Source organism: Arabidopsis lyrata (genome assembly GCF_000004255.2).
Source record: "Arabidopsis lyrata subsp. lyrata unplaced genomic scaffold ARALYscaffold_1, whole genome shotgun sequence".
NCBI classification, from domain to species: Eukaryota; Viridiplantae; Streptophyta; class Magnoliopsida; order Brassicales; family Brassicaceae; genus Arabidopsis; species Arabidopsis lyrata.
In genome coordinates this window covers 32282903-32301211 of record NW_003302555.1, presented here as the reverse complement: position 1 = coordinate 32301211, position 18309 = coordinate 32282903, and the positions used below count along the sequence as shown (strand labels likewise).

General features: G+C 35.8%; 2 protein-coding genes across 2 annotated transcripts; both read left to right on the top strand.

Moving 5' to 3' along the window:
* Window positions 1–10920: 10920 nt before the first annotated feature.
* LOC110224503 lies at window positions 10921–11813 on the top strand. Its single transcript, XM_021010599.1, has one exon. The coding sequence runs from the start codon at window positions 10995–10997 to the stop codon at window positions 11811–11813; it is 819 nt and encodes a 272-aa protein (XP_020866258.1). The 5' UTR covers window positions 10921–10994.
* Window positions 11814–13081: 1268 nt separating this feature from the next.
* On the top strand, window positions 13082–14398 carry LOC110224502. Its single transcript, XM_021010598.1, has one exon. It carries the CDS (start codon window positions 13082–13084, stop codon window positions 14396–14398), a length of 1317 nt encoding a protein of 438 aa, XP_020866257.1.
* The last annotated feature ends 3911 nt before the right edge of the window (window positions 14399–18309 follow it).

Here is an 18309-nt window from a genome sequence, read left to right as displayed (position 1 = left end):
GTTTGTTAAGGTATGTTAAAAATGTAGTAATTGATGGTGAATAATAGGTAGAATTGGTAGTAGTTTATAGAAAGGAATCAATCTACTATAACTCAGGTAAACAAATAGATTATAGTGTTTTCTGAAATTCTAAGAGAAGCATAAAAAGTTTGTTCAACTATTGATCTTAAATTCACTTTGAAATATGCTAGTTTACTGAGCCTAACTCCAGCACAATTCACTTTGAAATCATGTTCCTACAATAGGAAAACAAAGACTGATGCATTAAAATGATGTGTGGTGGTTTTTCAGACCATAACTGAAATCTTAAAAAGGAAATGGTAACTAAACTTACCTCCTTCAAGGCTTTCACTGTAGGGAAAGTCTAAGTACTGATGCGTCAGTCAATGTTTCGGAACACTTCCTTGAAAACAACATTTGTTGTTTTCTTCTCAATCTTCCCTTGTTTGTTGAGTATTAGTATTCTCAAACCTTTTTTAGAAGTCACTCTAGACAACGCAACATATAGTTGGCCATGAGAGAAGACTGGTTTAGGCAAGTAAAGTCCAACTCGTTCAAGAGATTGTCCCTGACTCTTATTGATAGTCATAGCAAATGCAACAGATAGTGGAAACTATCTTCTACACATCTTGAATGGCAGTTTTGTGTCTGAAGGAGTAATGTTTATGAGAGGAACAAAAACGAAATCACCAATTCTGTCTCCTGTTATAACTCTTGCTTCCAAAATCTGATTACATAGCTGCGTAACCTGAAGTCTAGTGCCGTTGCAAAGGCCTCCTTTAGGATCTAAATTCCTAAGCAACATAACAGGAGCACCAATCTTTAAACGCAAAGCATGATTAGGAAAACCTGAAACCTTGATATTGTTTAAGAAATCTGGAGTAATAACAGGATTGCTAAGAGCATCAGAATCTGAAGGATCTATACTATCAGCAGATAGATAAATTCTTTCTGGACCTGTAGAAAATAAAAGGGATATGATTAGTTGTTTATAGTAGCAACTTAGCAATGATTATATAATAACCAAATAAACAGTAAAGAGTTAAAGTATACTCACTATCCAGATGCTCAAGCATATACTGATTGATAGTGTTGACATCATCATTTTTGGTGCTATAATAGCTCTCGCTTGAAAGAATTTAGGATCACGGATTTCATGAAGCTTAGTTGGATCTCCATAAATTTCCCTAGTAATTGCTTCTATTGGATTGTCTGCTTCTGTAATCAACAAATCTTTAGGAATATCTATCACCACTTCACCATCATTAGGCTCATTGATCCTACCATCACCAACAACCAATCTGAGAATTCTTAGATTTCTTTAGCTTCCTGAGCACTTAAACTGTTGTTTAGTAGTCGCATGTTCTTGGTCAACTTTAAAACTTTGCAGTGATCCCAAAGGTATGAAGCATTTAGAGATGACATAACAATTTCTGCTCTACCAGCACCAGTAATAACAGGAAGTACTTGTCTAAAATCACCTCCAAATACAACTACCTTTCCACCAAATACCTTGTTCTCTGCGTGTTTGATAATATCGCAGAAGCTTTTATCTAAAGCTTCGAAACAAAACTTGCTCATCATTGGCGCTTCATCCCAGATTATGAGAGATGCTTCTTTAATCAAATCCGCTAAATCTGATTTAGCTTTGATCTTGCAAATAGAAAACTCATCAGGATTCAATGGAATAGAAAACCTTGACTGTGCGGTTCTTCCTCCTTCCAACAACAAAGAAGCAATGCCACTGGAGGCGAAATTAAGACATATTAGACCTCTAAATCTAATAGCTGCAGAGAGTGTCTTCCAAATAAATGTTTTCCCTGTTCCTCCAGAGCCGTAAACAAAGAAAACTCCACCTAAACCATTGAAAACTGCCCCGATTATCTCATTGTATACACCTCTCTGTTCAGGAGTTAGCTTGTCTCTCCACTCTACATGCTGTTCTTCCAAGTTAGATTCGATGTTATATCTCAACTCATCGACAATAAGACGGTTTGAATTATCAATCCCCTCTCTTGTAGGCTTAGGGAAATGATCAAAATCTTCTAGAGTTCCTCCATTGAACAACATAATTTTCTCTATCTCCTGAAGGGTGTAGTTCTTTATTTGAGCTTCTGTGAGTGTAAGGTCTGCAAATAGTATTGTGGAAGTTAAAACAGGCGATTTCTGAATTGGACTGAAAACATTATTTAAATAGTAAAGAAATGGATCATCAACGTGGATTTTTGTACTCTTCTTTCTTCTTAGCCAAAATATCTTCAGATAATAGATGCCATGTTTCTAACCAAACATGTTCTAGTCTTGCTAGAGACATAGAAAGAAGCATCATTGAGAAAAAATTCCTCAAAACAGGAGCAAAACTATGCTGACCTAATTCAATCAGACCATCAATGTAGACCTGATCATCATCTAATATGCCACGTGCAAAACATGCTTCTTTGTAAGATGGATAAACCACACCTTTATATGTTTTTATGTCATCATAACTCTGTGGACCTCTGACTATGTTTAGGAGGACTCGAAGATAGTATTCATCTTCCATTTTCCTAGGGACATAATTAATACGACCCAAAGACCAGCCTCTAGATCTCTTCTTAAACTCCTTATTCTTTCCGTCCCAAGTAAAATAGGCTGGTATTTCCGCATATAGACAGTCTCGTGCACACTTTCCATTCTTTCCAACTTCATTTTTTCTATTCAATGTCAACCAAGCCATAAACTGAGAATCCTCATTGGATATACGTTCAAGAACATCTGCTATTTTTCCCTTTGGATCGAAATATACTGGTTGCTTTTCTTCCACATGAAAAGATAATTTTAAGACTGGGGTTGATCTGTGTTGAATAGGAAATTTGAAAATTCTCCAAACAGCCTCTGAAGCTGATACATATCTATAGACATAAAAAAACTGAATAAATAAAATTGTAACAGGATAAAAACTTACTAATTTACATTTGGTTAAGGTGATAACATACCTGCAGTCAAACCAATCTTTTATTTCATCCTTCTTTTTCTCATTTGAATTTGGATCTTGAGCTGCATTTGCTGTATCACCAGTTGTTGTAGCACCAGTTGCTGTTTCCCCTGTTGATGCCTGAGTCAAAGGCTCAACGATAACTGTAACACGATCTGGGCCTTTGTTTATATACTTAAATAAGTATTTGATAGAACCATTCTGATTGCACCATTCCATGTTGGTATGAGCAATATATCGAAGCGAGAGCTTCTTATTATAAGGCACAACATACATATTATCACATTTAACATCACCTTTCTCAATATAATCTTCTGTGACCCTCCTTCTATAGACAGGATAACCATCACTACCAACCTTAGTGATCTCTTGATGTTTTTTAGGGTATAGCTTAGAACACTGGCTATCAACCATAAACGGAGAATTTGGATTTGCTGAGCCACATGGTCCATGAATCATAGAGTTTTTGATAACTTCATATAGCTCTGGTTCTTTCTCTTTGTCTGGAATTTCTACAGAAATGATCTTGTCAATGTCGTCAGCTGTTGGAAGTTTACTATTAACATCCATAAATAAGAGGATGTGAGCATGAGGCAATCCTGTTTTCTGGAATTCAACAGTATACATAGCTGGAAGTGGAAAAAAATCAATAGTTAGGGACAACAAATATAATTTTTTGTATTCTTTTAATTGAAACTGACACTGTAGAATTAAAAACTTACATGCAGCTGTCTTTCCAAGCATTTTCCTTTTTGTTAAGTCTTTCATCAGAGAATCCAATTTGATTTTAAATATCCTTGCCACGATGTCGGGTCTATCATCAGCAGTTACCCCTCTTGCTTCACAATATCTTGTAATCTCAGGCCACTTAGGATTACATGTAAAGGTAATGAAAAGATCGGGGAAACCATAACGCTTACAGATAGCCATAGCATCGTAATAGCTTTGGATCATATATCTAGGTCCACCAGTGAACGATGCTGGAATAAGAATCTGATTTCCTTCTTCAGCCAAATCTTTAGTTCCAGAGTTAGCAGCTTCTTTAATGGAGTTGTAATTATCGCATCGTAGCTTAGACTGATTAAACTTTATATAAGATAGGCGGTTTGATTCAATAGTTGTATATGCATCACACAAAAACTGTTGGAACAACCTCTTTGTTTCAAGCAGAGTATGACACTCATTTTCCCTCTCTTGAATGCAGAAAGCAAACCACTGCCTCATACTTATACACTTTTTCTTCTTCTTGGTGCTTGATTTGTAACACTTCTCAATACCAGGCCTGTAACCATCTTCACCATAACAAAAGATTAGAGGGTATTGTAGAGCCAAATATGAAATATGAATCTGGCTTATCCTCTTTAGGCGACCATTTGAGGATTTTTCAAGTATTATGTCACGAACTGGCATGTCAGGAATGAAATCACTAGGGATCAAAGCTGCAACCTCTCATGCTGTAGGCATATTGTATTGCCTCCCATCAACACCCTGACGATCAGCAACAATACGCATCTGAAATGGTGAATCATCATTAGATTGAAACCTCTCTCTGGCAGACCTGAATTTTTTGACATAAGGGTTTGAATCATTAAGCATTTTTATTATTGCTTCAATAAGTTCCTTGTTCACTTTTTTTTTCCAAGAGGTAGAGCTTTGGTTTTTACCCTTGCTGCAATGATAATAAGAAAACACAGAGTTAGTTAAGGTACATCTGAATATAGTAGCAAAGGTAATATATCAATATTTTGGATTTTCAAATACTATTATAACTCTTGCCCAATCACAGTAGCTCTCTCATCAACTTCAGTTTCAGTATCAACTATATAAAGTTGTGAATACTTAGCATAATCACCAGCAGCAGGTTTTAATCCACCAATTTGATGATAGTTTCCTCCTTGCAATCGAAACATTGCAGGTCCTTTACCTTTAGGCATAGATTTATCTACCTTCCCACCAAGGGAGGTCATTGCAAAGAGCATATTATAAATCCGTAAATTCTCTCTGAAATTTCTGCTGATTGCATCTTTTCCTTTAAGAAGCTTCTTTATAAGCTCTGGTGATTCCTTGAGAAATGGCAATTTCACTATGCCTTGACCACAACAGAGTGTAAATATGGGATCGGTACGAATGTTTCTTTTGTTTATGCGCTCATCAAACCACATCAAAGCACCACAATACTTGCACTTGTATGTAGGATTACCATGATCTAGATATCCTAAAGGAAAAACAGAGTGTTACTAATATTTACACAACAAAGTATGCTATATGTAGAGCAAATAAAGTTCAATAAAAAGGTATGAAATAAGTTCTAACCTGTTTTCTTTGCTTTTGCTGCTGCCCTCTTTGTGGGGAAAGCCATTCTTGGCCGACCTCTTTTCTTAGGCAGATTTATAGTTTGAGTAACTGCTTTCCTTTCTCCACTTTTCCTAGTAACACTTACGGTGGGAGTAGTGAATTCAACAGTTGATTCATCAGCTGAACAACTCAAATCAATAACTTCTTGTGGAGAATTAAATATCTGTTCAATAGAAGGTTCCTGAACAGGAGCCGAGTAACCTTCTTCTAATTCATCTTCTGTGCTTCTAACAGAGTAGTTTTGTGTACCATCAGATTCACTGTCATTCATTCCAATATAATTAATATCCTCTATACTTTCATCATCAGTGCTACAATCTGTAAAGGTTGGTAGTACTGGTTCTTTTCCTTTTCCTATTAAATAAAAAAACAGATATAATTAAGTAATATATTTAGGAGTTAGATGGATAAAACTCTGAAAAGTAAGTAAGACAATAGCTTAAGAGATGTCTGTTACCTTTGTCTGTAGGAGAAAATGATGCATTAGCAAAGGCGTCTTGTAAATTTCTGATATGGCAGTTATTTTCTTGTGGAACAGGTGTACACCCTGACGGTTTGCCTAAGCCTGAAGTAGGAAGAGCAGTACCAAGTGTTTGATGTGTCTGTGTTGCACAAAATGATTGATCCTGACTGGTAGGGGTCTTACTTGTTTCATCATTTCTGCAAAGGAAGATTGGTAATATCTTTAAACACTCTACTAAAGGCTGATTTTACATACTATTTGTGTTCAAGACATTAGCTTGAGTAATTTGGCTCTGTAGTGTTGGAGTCTGAATAACACGTGATCTTTTAGCTGATTTAGGAGAAGAGTTCAAGTCTAGAAGAGGGTACTTAGGCTTGGAGCCAGTAGCTTGAGTAATTTGGCTCTGTGATGTTGGAGTTTGACCAACCTGGACTCTTTTATCTGGTTTAGGAGAAGAGTTCAAGTCTAGAAGAGGGTACTTAGGCTTAGGGCCAATAGCTTGAGTAATTGGCTCTGTGATGTTGGAGTTTGACCAACCTGGACTCTTTTAGCTGTTTTAGGTGAAGAGTTCAAGTCTAGAAGAGGCTAGTTAGGCTTAGTGCCATAAGTTTGAGTTAATTGGCTTTGCAATGTTGGAGTTTGAATAACACGGGATCTTTTAGCTGGTTTAGGTGAAGAGTTCAAGTCTAAAAGAGGGTAGTCAGGCTTTTTTTTCATAATTGAAAACAAAAGACTCACAGCGAGTTTAAGCAAAATGGTTTTTCTAATAAACAATGAACTTCATACTGAAATAGCCTTTTCAATATTAAATGGCAGAAACGCCAGTGATCAAGTAATATTGATCTGTTGAGAAAATATAAACACTTTCTATATTCTAGGCATTTGAGATAAAGTTAGATGGTTCAATGAGAATATTTTCATAATCTGTTAAATATTGTTGTTAGTGATTCATATAATAACTGATAAGTTTTTAAAAGTTAAGTAATGTTTATAATTGCGCAAATTAAGGAAATACATCAAGCAATGAAGATCTTGATTGGTGCTTCTTTAAACCATACCAATACCAATAAATAAGGTATGCTTTCAAAACAGTTTCTTAAACCAAATCATTTACTTTACTAAAGTAAAAGAATTTTCCTAAATAGTTAAGTTTGATATTTAGTTTGACTTAAATTCATAATTAAGTTGTAACCTTTGTCTCTAAATAGGCTCCAGTCTTAAACTTGTAGACATCAATACATATTAAAATATTAAAGAGAAATATAGTTTGCAAACTCTTGTGCAGTTGCAGTAGTAGTTCAAAAAACCAAAAGGAAATTAAAAACATTCAGAGTTCAAATAAATAAGGAAATTAAAAACATTCAGGGTTAAAAACATTCAGAGTTCAAATTAAAAACTCTTCGAATGAGCGCCTAACAGAAAAATAGTTGCATTTATGTTAACACAGAAAAATAAAAAACATAAAAGAAGTCTAAAATATAAATGATACTTACAGGTAGCTTGGTATGTCTAGCTCATAGAAAATGGGATCAATGTAGAGACGTGAACAGCAAGATTCACTCATTAAGACAGTGTTTCCTATAGTACAATAATGAACACAATCAATACAAAAATGCAAAAATAAGTTCAGCAAGAGCAAAATCTCATTAAAACCTACCACAGTACGATGAGATCCTCCAAAAACGCAAGACTGCAACTATCTTATCATAGTTGTAATCTACAGAGCTAATTCTCCTGGACCAAGCATTGATAAAGAACTCACACCACTTACCAATAACAACGCATTTGATAGTCTCACCCCTAGATTTCATGTAGCCATCAAAGCATATTGTTTTTACCAGATATAACATGACACAAAACTTCATTATCTAAAATATAAATAGACAGAAATATAGAAAACTTACACATTGTTAGCAATCTTGAAATAGACATAGCGAGCTTCATAATCTGTCTCCCCAGAACGACAAACAAAGGGAAACCTTCCGATGGTGGAAACAACAGAGATCACACCCATAGCATCTATGTAAAAACACAACACAAAATGGTTGGAAAGACATATAAATAGATAACTATATAACTTGAACCTAGTCTCTTTTATTACCAGTCACATAGGTTCCATCATCTGGATGAGGGTTTCTGACAGCATCAGGAGTCATAAAGTCAAAGAAATTGCTAAAACCCCTAGATCTAACAGGCCAAATGGTTGTTTGTCTAATACACCTAATCTGAAGTGGCAATGGTGCAAATCTGGCTTGGTATTCTGAGGGTACGACTGGTTGGAAGTCAGACATGTTATACCACAAACCTTCTTTGAGTCCAGGTTGAAAGTTCCACTTGTAGTTGTCTCTAGGAATTGTTGAATCGCAGAAATTACCCTATACAAACAAAAACAAAAAGTTAACAGATATTAAGTAAGAAAACAAATCACTAGATCTTCACTATATATGTTTTACAACAGAAGATAAGAATTACAAACAAACCTTCTCATCTACTAGAATCATTGTGGTTACATCACCATTCAATGGTGGATTGTGATGCCAGATACGCATTATCTTAACAGAAACGCTCCACTCTGTAGAGTTAACACGAATTTGGGAAAGAAAATGCATATCAACCATTTTTTTTTACGATTCTGCTCTGCTTTGAAAAGGGAAGTTACAGTGTTTCTTTATGCATTCTAAACGATAGGTCTAGGTGGTTATATAGAGAGATTGATGAAGAGGCATAAAAATTGTTAAAGAATAAAAAGGAAATCGAAACGTTATTAATTGTTTTACTAATATACTCTATATTTTTTAGATTATAGAGACATTGATAATGATTGAAAAAGTTGCCAGTTACAAAATGATTACTTTTAAAGATTGCCTGTCAAATATGGAAGATTGAGTGTAGATTATATATAGACAATATATATACTTCTAAGAATTTTAATATCCTGCATATATCAAGTTAGACGGAATTTTAGTTATATCTATCATGTAGATGTATGTCTATTATGTTTTCTAATGAATTAGGTATATAGATGAAGTTATAGTATAAGCACGAAAGACTATAGCTATTAGGTTAATTAATATAGAGTAAGACTATAATTTAAAGAAATGATATATTGAAAGGTAATAGCATCCAACTTAGAGTAACAATAGAAAGGAATTAGAAAACATAATAGCAAGCAATATGATGCGGACATCCAAATCAAACCAAACCGGGAGTATACCAAACCAGCCGGTACATGTATCAAACTGGTTGATATGGAGCATTTTGGAGGATTCTTGCCCAAATGGAGTCCTAATCAAGCACAAGGCCTAGGGTTAATTGTTCACCAGCAAATTAACCCTAAGAAGACTAATGATGGTTCAAGAGGAATCAAAGACCAGCGAGCCGAATCACCATGTTGTGGAAATTTGACCGTTTCACTCTTTTTCCCTTATCTAGGGTTTGTCCCAATGGGTTTACCTAGAAAGGTTTTTAACGAGGCAACATCAAGTCATCAAGGAATCATTTACCAAGCAATTGATTCGAAGATGTTACAAGTACATATAGTTGATGTACTTGCTGACAGACCGGCTGCACTACTTGCTGAACTACTCGCTGAACTACTTTCTGAAGTACTACGTCAAATGAAGCCAAACAAGGAAATCTTCCTTATTCTACACTTGGACGCACCTCAAAGCTACACATGGAAACCAGGAGAACATCTAGGCTACACAAGACATGTACCACACAAACTTTGGTACACCTTACCACACAAGAACGACCCGCAGAGTTATTACTTGCCATATATGGAGCCGAAGGAGATCAACTTGCAACAACTCTTTCCTTCTTTATTTGTGCGCTTGTGTGAGAATCTTGAGACCCTCCAGAAGCTTCCAAGATGTCACAACTTCCCCCCCAAGTTGACAAGATACAAGGCACACCTCACTTGCCTTAGTTGGACCGATTTTACATTTAATGACCAATATTTTCATTAATTAATGTTTTGTTTCTTTCTTTGAAGTCTTAGAACGTTGTACTCAGCCCTATATAATCTGATCATTAGTCTCATTGTAAATCACCCTTGATCATATTAAAGTAATAGAAACGTTTTCTTCTTGTCAAAGTTTGAATCTTTGCCATTGTTCTGTAGTTCTTTGTGAGTGAGTCACTAAGTACTTCAGGATTCTGCGGATTAAGTTTGTTGAGTGATTCAACATCTTTCATTCGTTCATTGATCGAGTGAGTCGATTACCCCACTGATTGAGCCAGTCAATCACCCTTCTATCCATCAATTCCCCTTGAATCGATCCCACACGAGAGAAGCGACCGCCATCGTGTCAGATCACCACCTTCATCATCCCACCATCCGCGTGAAAAGCTTGGAATCTCTTGATCATCAAGTGATCTAAAGTTGGAGTGATTCCAATCTTGCATCATCTGGTATCAGAGCTTTAAAAGCTCCTACCCCTAAGGTTGTATCTCTTCAACCTATATCTTTTTCTATTTTTCAGCTTTGTTGTTTGATTTTTATAAAATTCAAAATAAAATAAAAATTTTGTCTCTTGCTTTGTTCTTGCTTATTTGCTTCAGTACTTTGATAAAAAAAATATATAAAAAAAAATTATGTGGTTCAGTTTATTATTTATTTTATAATTATAAAAAAAAAACATAAAAATCATATTTTTTTTAGTTTTCGAAATTTTATTTTTATAAAATAAGAAAAGAGAAATAAAAATTGTTTTACTTTATATTTTCGATTTTGTTTTTTTTTTTTAAAAAAAAGCAAAATAAAATATTTATTTCCTTATTTTTTTATAATTATTGTCTTGCTATATTTGTTGAACTACTCTTTGACACATTTTTCCTTCTTTGTGTTTGTGAGTGTGAGTTACGCCCCCTAAAATTCAGAGGTGATAATGGAGTCCATTGAGTTCTATTCGGATGAAGAAATCCAAGGAGAAGAGCCTTACCAAGTCATGTCGGATGAGGAAGACAACTATGGAAGCATCTCTTGGCATCACAATGATCATTCAGATTCTGAATCAAGAGAAGAACCAGGCTGTGAAGCACCAGAACCAGAACCGCCTGACTCATACAACACCAATACAAGCTATTCTAAACCATGGATTAAATTTAATGATGATTTTTGCAGCCATGGTTCAAAATCTGCATTGACTCGAGCTATGTCTTTTCCAGAAAAAAAAGAATTACCTTAAATGGGAAGATGCCATGGAGTATGAAGGAGCAACAACAAAGGAATGTCATAACCAACGTCATCTAAGGCATGAAGAGAAGCTCGACCATCACACCTTGTTATACCGAGGGCCTACAGCCTCACGTCAAGCAAAACCGAGACACAAGTTCTTTCACACCAATACACGAGTAGTACAGGAAGTGACTCAAGAAGTGACTCAGAGATCATCAATGTGGCGTAAACCATATCCCCGTGGTAGACGTGAGTACCTAGCTGAGAGAGACTCAGGGATCACTAATCTAAGAGGAGGCGAGCTGAAACGTGGCACTCGTCGAGACCCACTACTATCCAATCCCACCCGAACCTACCAAACAAAACTAAGGTTATCTCTAGACAATGGTTATGAGTATTTTGGACCTGAATCTTTTGAGTTTGCAGGACGTGAGAGAGATTATCTACAATGGGAACTCAACATGGATAAGTACTTTAGATACTATTCTATTCCCAAAGAAGAGAGGCTCAACTATTGTCTTGAACAACTCATGGGAAGCGCAAAACGTTGGTGGAACCGAGAAGAAAAAGATAGACGATGGTTCAAGGAGCCAGCACTCAAAACGTGGGGACAACTAAAGTTGCTTATGAGGGAGAGATATGCACCTCACATGCTTTCTCAGCCTGTTCAAAACAGTTACCTCCCAAATGAACCAAGCCGAGAGATTACTATACATCATCATGTTAGTTCCAATCATAACGCGGATCAAGATTCCGCTATGAATGAGAAAGGTACAGATGCAAAAGGAGACTCAAGTTCCATACCGGTACTTGAACCACATGCTAAACCACACGCTGAATAAAGCAAGGTAAGTCCTCTAATTCTTTAAAATCAAATGAACCAACATGTTATAGATGTCATAAAAGAGGACATTTTGCTGCAACTTGCTCTAAAAGACAAGTAAAGGATGTCACATCACTAGAGCTGAAAGTGAATGCATCTAACTCCAATGATTGTCTAGTGAATTCAAGTTTAGAAATTCCCAATTCTAGATTAATGCGCTTGTCTTTGCCAAAGGTTATTGATGCAGGTCTATGTCATAGCATGGATGACACATCTAAAGAAGTAGACCATAACACAGCAACTCTAAAGGAAGTTGAGAATGGCATAAGTTTTGAGGAAAAACTTTCGGAAACAACAACAACATCACAAGTTCACCGAAATATGATGTATGATCAAGCAGCCCTCAAAGGACGTGTGATGATACATCCATGTTCAACACCAGCTGATCTTGCTTCTAAGATCATCCACATCAAGGCTGAATTGATACCGAACACTTTACATGGTACACAAGTAAGCGAAACTTACTATCTTGTTCGATATTGGCATTATCTTAAATTCGAAAGGAGTTTCAAGAAACCTATCCATATTATTTCAATTTCAAGTATAATGAACTTGATATTGTCTTTGAGTGCCAGTGAAAGTACAGGTACCATTAAAATTTGTGAAGATCAAAGAGAAGCCACAACAATGTTACGGTTACTCTTGGATCAAAGCAAACAAGAAGTTGATTCTGGTCTAACACATAAAAAGGTTCAAAGTAACTTATTTTATTATGTTTATGAACGTCCCTTGACTGCCTTAATACACTTGTCTTGTGCCAAAAGTATTGAGACACATGTAGGTAATAAGGAGACACATGTGGATCCAAAAGAGGGATCAACAACGAATGATGTTGTACAACAACATCGAGAGCTTTTCATATGCAAATATGTCACTAAGGAGAATGAAATTGTTACCAACAATATCCTGCTGCAAGAAGAACCACCGGACCAACCATCAAATCAACAAACCAAGTTGATTTCGAAAAATACACTCACCGAGAATCTAAGTCAGGTAAGTAAACTATTACTTCTAATTGTTTCTAGCGATTCGAATGATGTGATAATAAACTTGTTAACCCTTAAAGAGTGTGAGAAAAAAGTAGATTTAATAAAAAAATCTATGGAACTAATTTCTTGTCTTAGGACATATCAAGTAGCTGATCTACTTTGTGACATACTTTGTGAATCACTTTGTGGAAAAGAAATTGTTCAAACAAAACTTGTTTTACCTGTTCATATTAATCCCATGACTGTTTTAATGCACTTTTTTCTTGCCAAAAGTGTTGATGAACTTGCAGGTACCAATAAAGAACACACGGAACATAAAAGTGATTCACCGGAAGTGAGGAAAGTCACCGACCAAATTCAAAACCAGAGTGAACCAGCAACATTAATGCTAACACCCTCTATCATGGAGACTAGAAGAGTTTCAAACTCTTACTTAATCAAAGAGGAACCACCGCATTTTAAAGCTCAAGCCCAAACCCGAGGAGGAGTTAATGAAGCAACACGACAACTCAAAGCACCTGATCAAAATAGAGGAGTGATCCTATCTTCCTTGCTCAAAAGAGAGCCACCTGATGCACCAGGCATCATCAAACCGCCACCCTACCAAGGTAAGACCTTAGCCTCCCAAAATCGAATGAAAGCTAACTTGCTTTCTCTTGGTGCAGATTGTACAGTTTCGAGGTCGAAACTTTTTCAAGGGAGAGGGTATGATGCGGACATCCAAATCAAACCAAACCGGGAGTATACCAAACCAGCCGGTACATATATCAAACCGGTTGATATGGAGCATTTTGGAGGATTCTTGCCCAAATGGAGTCCTAATCAAGCACAAGGCCTAGGGTTAATTGTTCACCAGCAAATTAACCCTAAGAAGACTAATGATGGTTCAAGAGGAATTAAAGACCAGCGAGCTGAATCACCATGTTATGGGAATTTGACCGTTGCACTCTTTTTCCCTTATCTAGGGTTTGTCCCAATGGGTTTACCTAGAAAGGTTTTTAACGAGGCAACATCAAGTCATCAAGGAATCATTTACCAAGCAATTGATTCGAAGATGTTACAAGTACATATAGCTGATGTACTTGCTGACAGACCGGCTGCACTACTTGCTGAACTATTCGTTGAACTACTTTCTGAAGTACTACGTCAAATGAAGCCAAACAAGGAAATCTTCCTTATTCTACACTTGGACGCACCTCAAAGCTACACATGGAAACCAGGAGAACATCTAGGCTACACAAGACATGTACCACACAAACTTTGGTACACCTTACCACACAAGAACCCGCAGAGTTATTACTTGCCATATATGGAGCCGAAGGAGATCAACTTGCAACAACTCTTTCCTTCTTTATTTGTGCGCTTGTCTGAGAATCTTGAGACCCTCCAGAAGCTTCTAAGACGTCACAACTTCCTCCCCAAGTTGACAAGATACAAGGCACACCTCACTTGCCTTACTTGGACCGATTTTACATTTAATGACCAATATTTTCATCAATGTTTTGTTTCTTTCTTTGAAGTCTTAGAACGTTGTACTCAGCCCTATATAAGCTGATCATTAGTCTCATTGTAAATCACCCTTGATCATATTAAAGTAATAGAAACGTTTTTTTCTTGTCAAAGTTTGAGTCTTTGCCATTGTTCTGTAGTTCTTTGTGAGTGAGTCATTAAGTACTTCAGGATTCTGCGGATTAAGTTTGTTGAGTGATTCAACATCCTTCATTCGTTCATTGATCGAGTGAGTCGATTACCCCACTGATTGAGCGAGTCAATCACCCTTCTATCCATCAATTCCCCTTGAATCGATCCCAAACGAGAGAAGCGACCGCCATCGTGTCAGATCACCACCTTCATCATCCCACCATCCACGTGAAAAGCTTGGAATATCTTGATCATCAAGTGATCTAAAGTTGGAGTGATTCCAATCTTGCATCATAATAATAGAAAGCAAAGTCTTAGAAATCTGAAAGCAATAAGAAAACAAAGCATGGAATAAATCAAATCATAGCAACCATTCTTCACTTCTTTTCAACCTTGATCTTCACACCACCTTTAACACATTTTCCCTCCTTCTTCACCTCAAGTGTACCCACTCCACCATTGTTAGTTTTAGACTCAGATTTGATAGCATCATCCTTAATGGACACAACAAACTTGGGAGCTATGTCCTTCACTTTTGCCTCTTGATCCTTACTAATAGAATCTTGATCACCAAAGTCGATAGGTTCAATGCACAACTTCTTAGAAAAAGAAGAATGATCAGAAGAACCGGGATTGTCAGCATAAACACGTTTAGATGATGGAGTGACAGAATCAGAAGTCTCTTGACTCATCTCCAGCATTAGTGGCACCTGTAATAAAACAAACGATGAAATTAATACTATAGCTTAGCTAGTGTGAAAATCCATGTCAATCTGCTTGTTTTATGCTAAACATGTTCTGACACGATAATTACCTGATCACCAGACACAATAGATGCAGGATTGACCAACTCCTGAGAATCCTCCAGCAATTGTTCCTCAAGTGAAGGCCATCTTTCTGTAACACTTTATAGACCTTGTATATCTCCTTCCCATCCCAAATATTCTCTTTTTCAACACACACCAGGAAAAGAAATGTCCTTCCAAATAGATTCCTAACTGCATCTGGTATGTTTTCTGGATCATCAATCTGAAATTCAAAACTAATCAGGAACTTGTGTGTCTAGAACAATGTAAACAGATATTTAAATATAGAGTAGTTCATCAAACCTCATCAACGGAACCATTAAGGATGGAGCAGACTCTCTAATGATTTCAGAGCAAACTGAATCAAACAGTAACAATTTAGCTTCACCAGTGTTGTCCATCACCTTAGCATAGAGCATAAACCTACATAAAATGTAAACAATAATGTTAGATATATATTTTACATCTATAGACTAATAACATGTCAATAACAGAGTTTATTACCTAGCCACGACATTAGTGACAACAGATTTGCAACTGTCACACCAGAACCTTGGATTTTTCCCTTTGTTATTCACACCATTCACTCCATGGTGGATATGTGTGACTTTCTTATTGCAAGCACGACAGCTAATGTAATACCAAGCCCAGTCGGTATCAATTGCATAGATAGTACACATCAACCTTGCCTTGCGAATCTTAAAAAAAAATTAGATATTAATATGGATATTTATACACATTAAAATGTTTTCTAATGATAGTAAACATAACTAATTATCTCAACAGAGTTGAGGAGATCCACAATGGTCTTCCTAGGATGATCTAAAGAAGTATCATCCTGATTGGCAACAACAATCTCAAACTTTGAGACTCTCTCACGGAAGATACACATTGCACCATCATTTGGGAGACTATATGTCAAAAACATGTATATATAGGTTAGTTCCATATATGCAAAATATATGATAAACTGTTAAATTATATGCAAAATATACCGTAAAATATACCTTTGAACAAACACAGCAATTTCAGGAATTGATGGATTCACAAAAACTTGTGAAGCATCAAATGAGTTAGATAAAGTCTTTACACTTGTAGATTACAAATAAGATATATGAGGCATAACTTCTATAAAAACAGTCTCAGTATATTGATATGGTTGCTAAGATTATGTTTTATGTACCTTTGAAGGATTTGATCTTCACAAACCTCAGCAAACAGACAACAGGACGCCCACCAGCATTTTGGCTTCCTCTGTAAACAGTCTTAGCAAATGATCCCCACAAGGTAACACCGATCATTTCATCACTGTTATGTACAAAACATAACATGTTCAGTAGGATAAGTATCAGGTATATTAGAAAAAAATTGGAAACACTTACGTTTCATTTCTCATTTCAAACTCAATCTTGCTAGTTGGTTTGTTATTGGCTTCAAGAGTCAACAACTCTCCAATCATAACAATCTAGCCAATAACATCTATAAAAGAAAAGCAGAGAAAAAATATATCATGTTAAGTTTGTAAACTGTAGATTGATTCTATTTAATATCTTTAAATAAAACATATACTTACCAACCAATATGTATGGATTAAGATCTCCATTTTGAATTCTTTTGAAACTGGCTAGTGTCAGGTAACTTGAGTCAGAGACGGGATCACATGGAAACACATGAGTTCCATTTGTGAAAGTCATCTTATATAGATGAGAGGTTGGACGGAACTGGCCACTGGCATAATTGAGAGCAAAGATCTCAATGAAAACCCAATGACTAACAGGTAAACTTGAGGCATATTTGCTCACCAGTTCCTTTTTCACAGTAGCATGAATCTTCTTACCCTGTGAAAGTTTATAGAAACAGTAGAGTCAGATAAAAATAGTAGTTTTTAAATGATTTAATGTAAGTTAAGTTCAAGCCCAATTAATATGCAACTGAATTACCTCAATATCAGATAACACCAACTCTAGAGTTTCACCAGTGTTGGCTGTGTACTGCCGCCAGGAGTGAAGTACCTTCACTTGGACTCTCCACTATGTGGTGTATGGCATGACATCTTTGAGGTAAGCAAGTGCAGCAGTCATTGTTTGCTCGATTATGTTTAGAGAAAATGTTTAGATTAGAGGTTGTGAGTGCTGATGATAATGAGAGGTTAGATATGGAACTATATATAGGGTCATAGATTAGGTTAAAGAAAACTTGATCACAAAGCATATTGGTATCGCAATCTCGACTAAATCGGCATAAAATCTCTGCATTGTTATAATTATGGAATCTAGAATAATGGTTAGCAATAAATAGGTTGTGATATGAACAGAGGATAGGCGGGAACATAAATTCAATTAGTAGAGGAAAATACATATTTGGAAGTCATTTAAATAGATACAATTGTTAAATATTGCATTGACGAAAATGGAGGAACAATAGACATGATAAGGTATGTGAGGAAATATCAGTAGAATCAATTAGGTATTATTAGCATCCGGACATATTTGATTATGGAAATAGTTTAAGAATATGTCAAGTGCGAAATGGTAGCTTAGTAGAGGGAAACACATATTTGGAAGGAATTTAAATTGACAGATAAAAAAAAAAACTTTGTTGCAGATTGCATTGGCGAAACTGAAGGAACAATATACACTTAAGGTATGTGAGAAGTTATTTGTTTTGATTTTTGTAAAAATGGAGTGAATCAATTAGGTATGATAACTGCTAAGTATCTGGAGATGATTAATATGGAAATAGTATAAGAATATGTAGATGAATTAAAGACAATAGTATACTAAGATTGAAAATTAGTATATAAGAATAGTATACTAATTTTCAAGACATATCATAACTATTTTATCCTTAATTCATATCTTTCCATACTCAGTTTTTTGAGTTAAAAGCATTGTATTCAATTGATATAAAATCAAACCTTTTTTTTATCATGTTATAAAGTTATAGTTCTACATGAGAATATGCTACACAAATTATATATCACTTTTTTTTAACAGCTTACATATCATTTTTTGTATAG

Coding starts and splice junctions, on each gene's coding strand:
- LOC110224503 (XM_021010599.1), top strand. CDS start 10,995: ATGGAGTATGAAGGAGCAACAACAAAGGAATGTCATAACCAACGTCAT.
- LOC110224502 (XM_021010598.1), top strand. CDS start 13,082: ATGACTGTTTTAATGCACTTTTTTCTTGCCAAAAGTGTTGATGAACTT.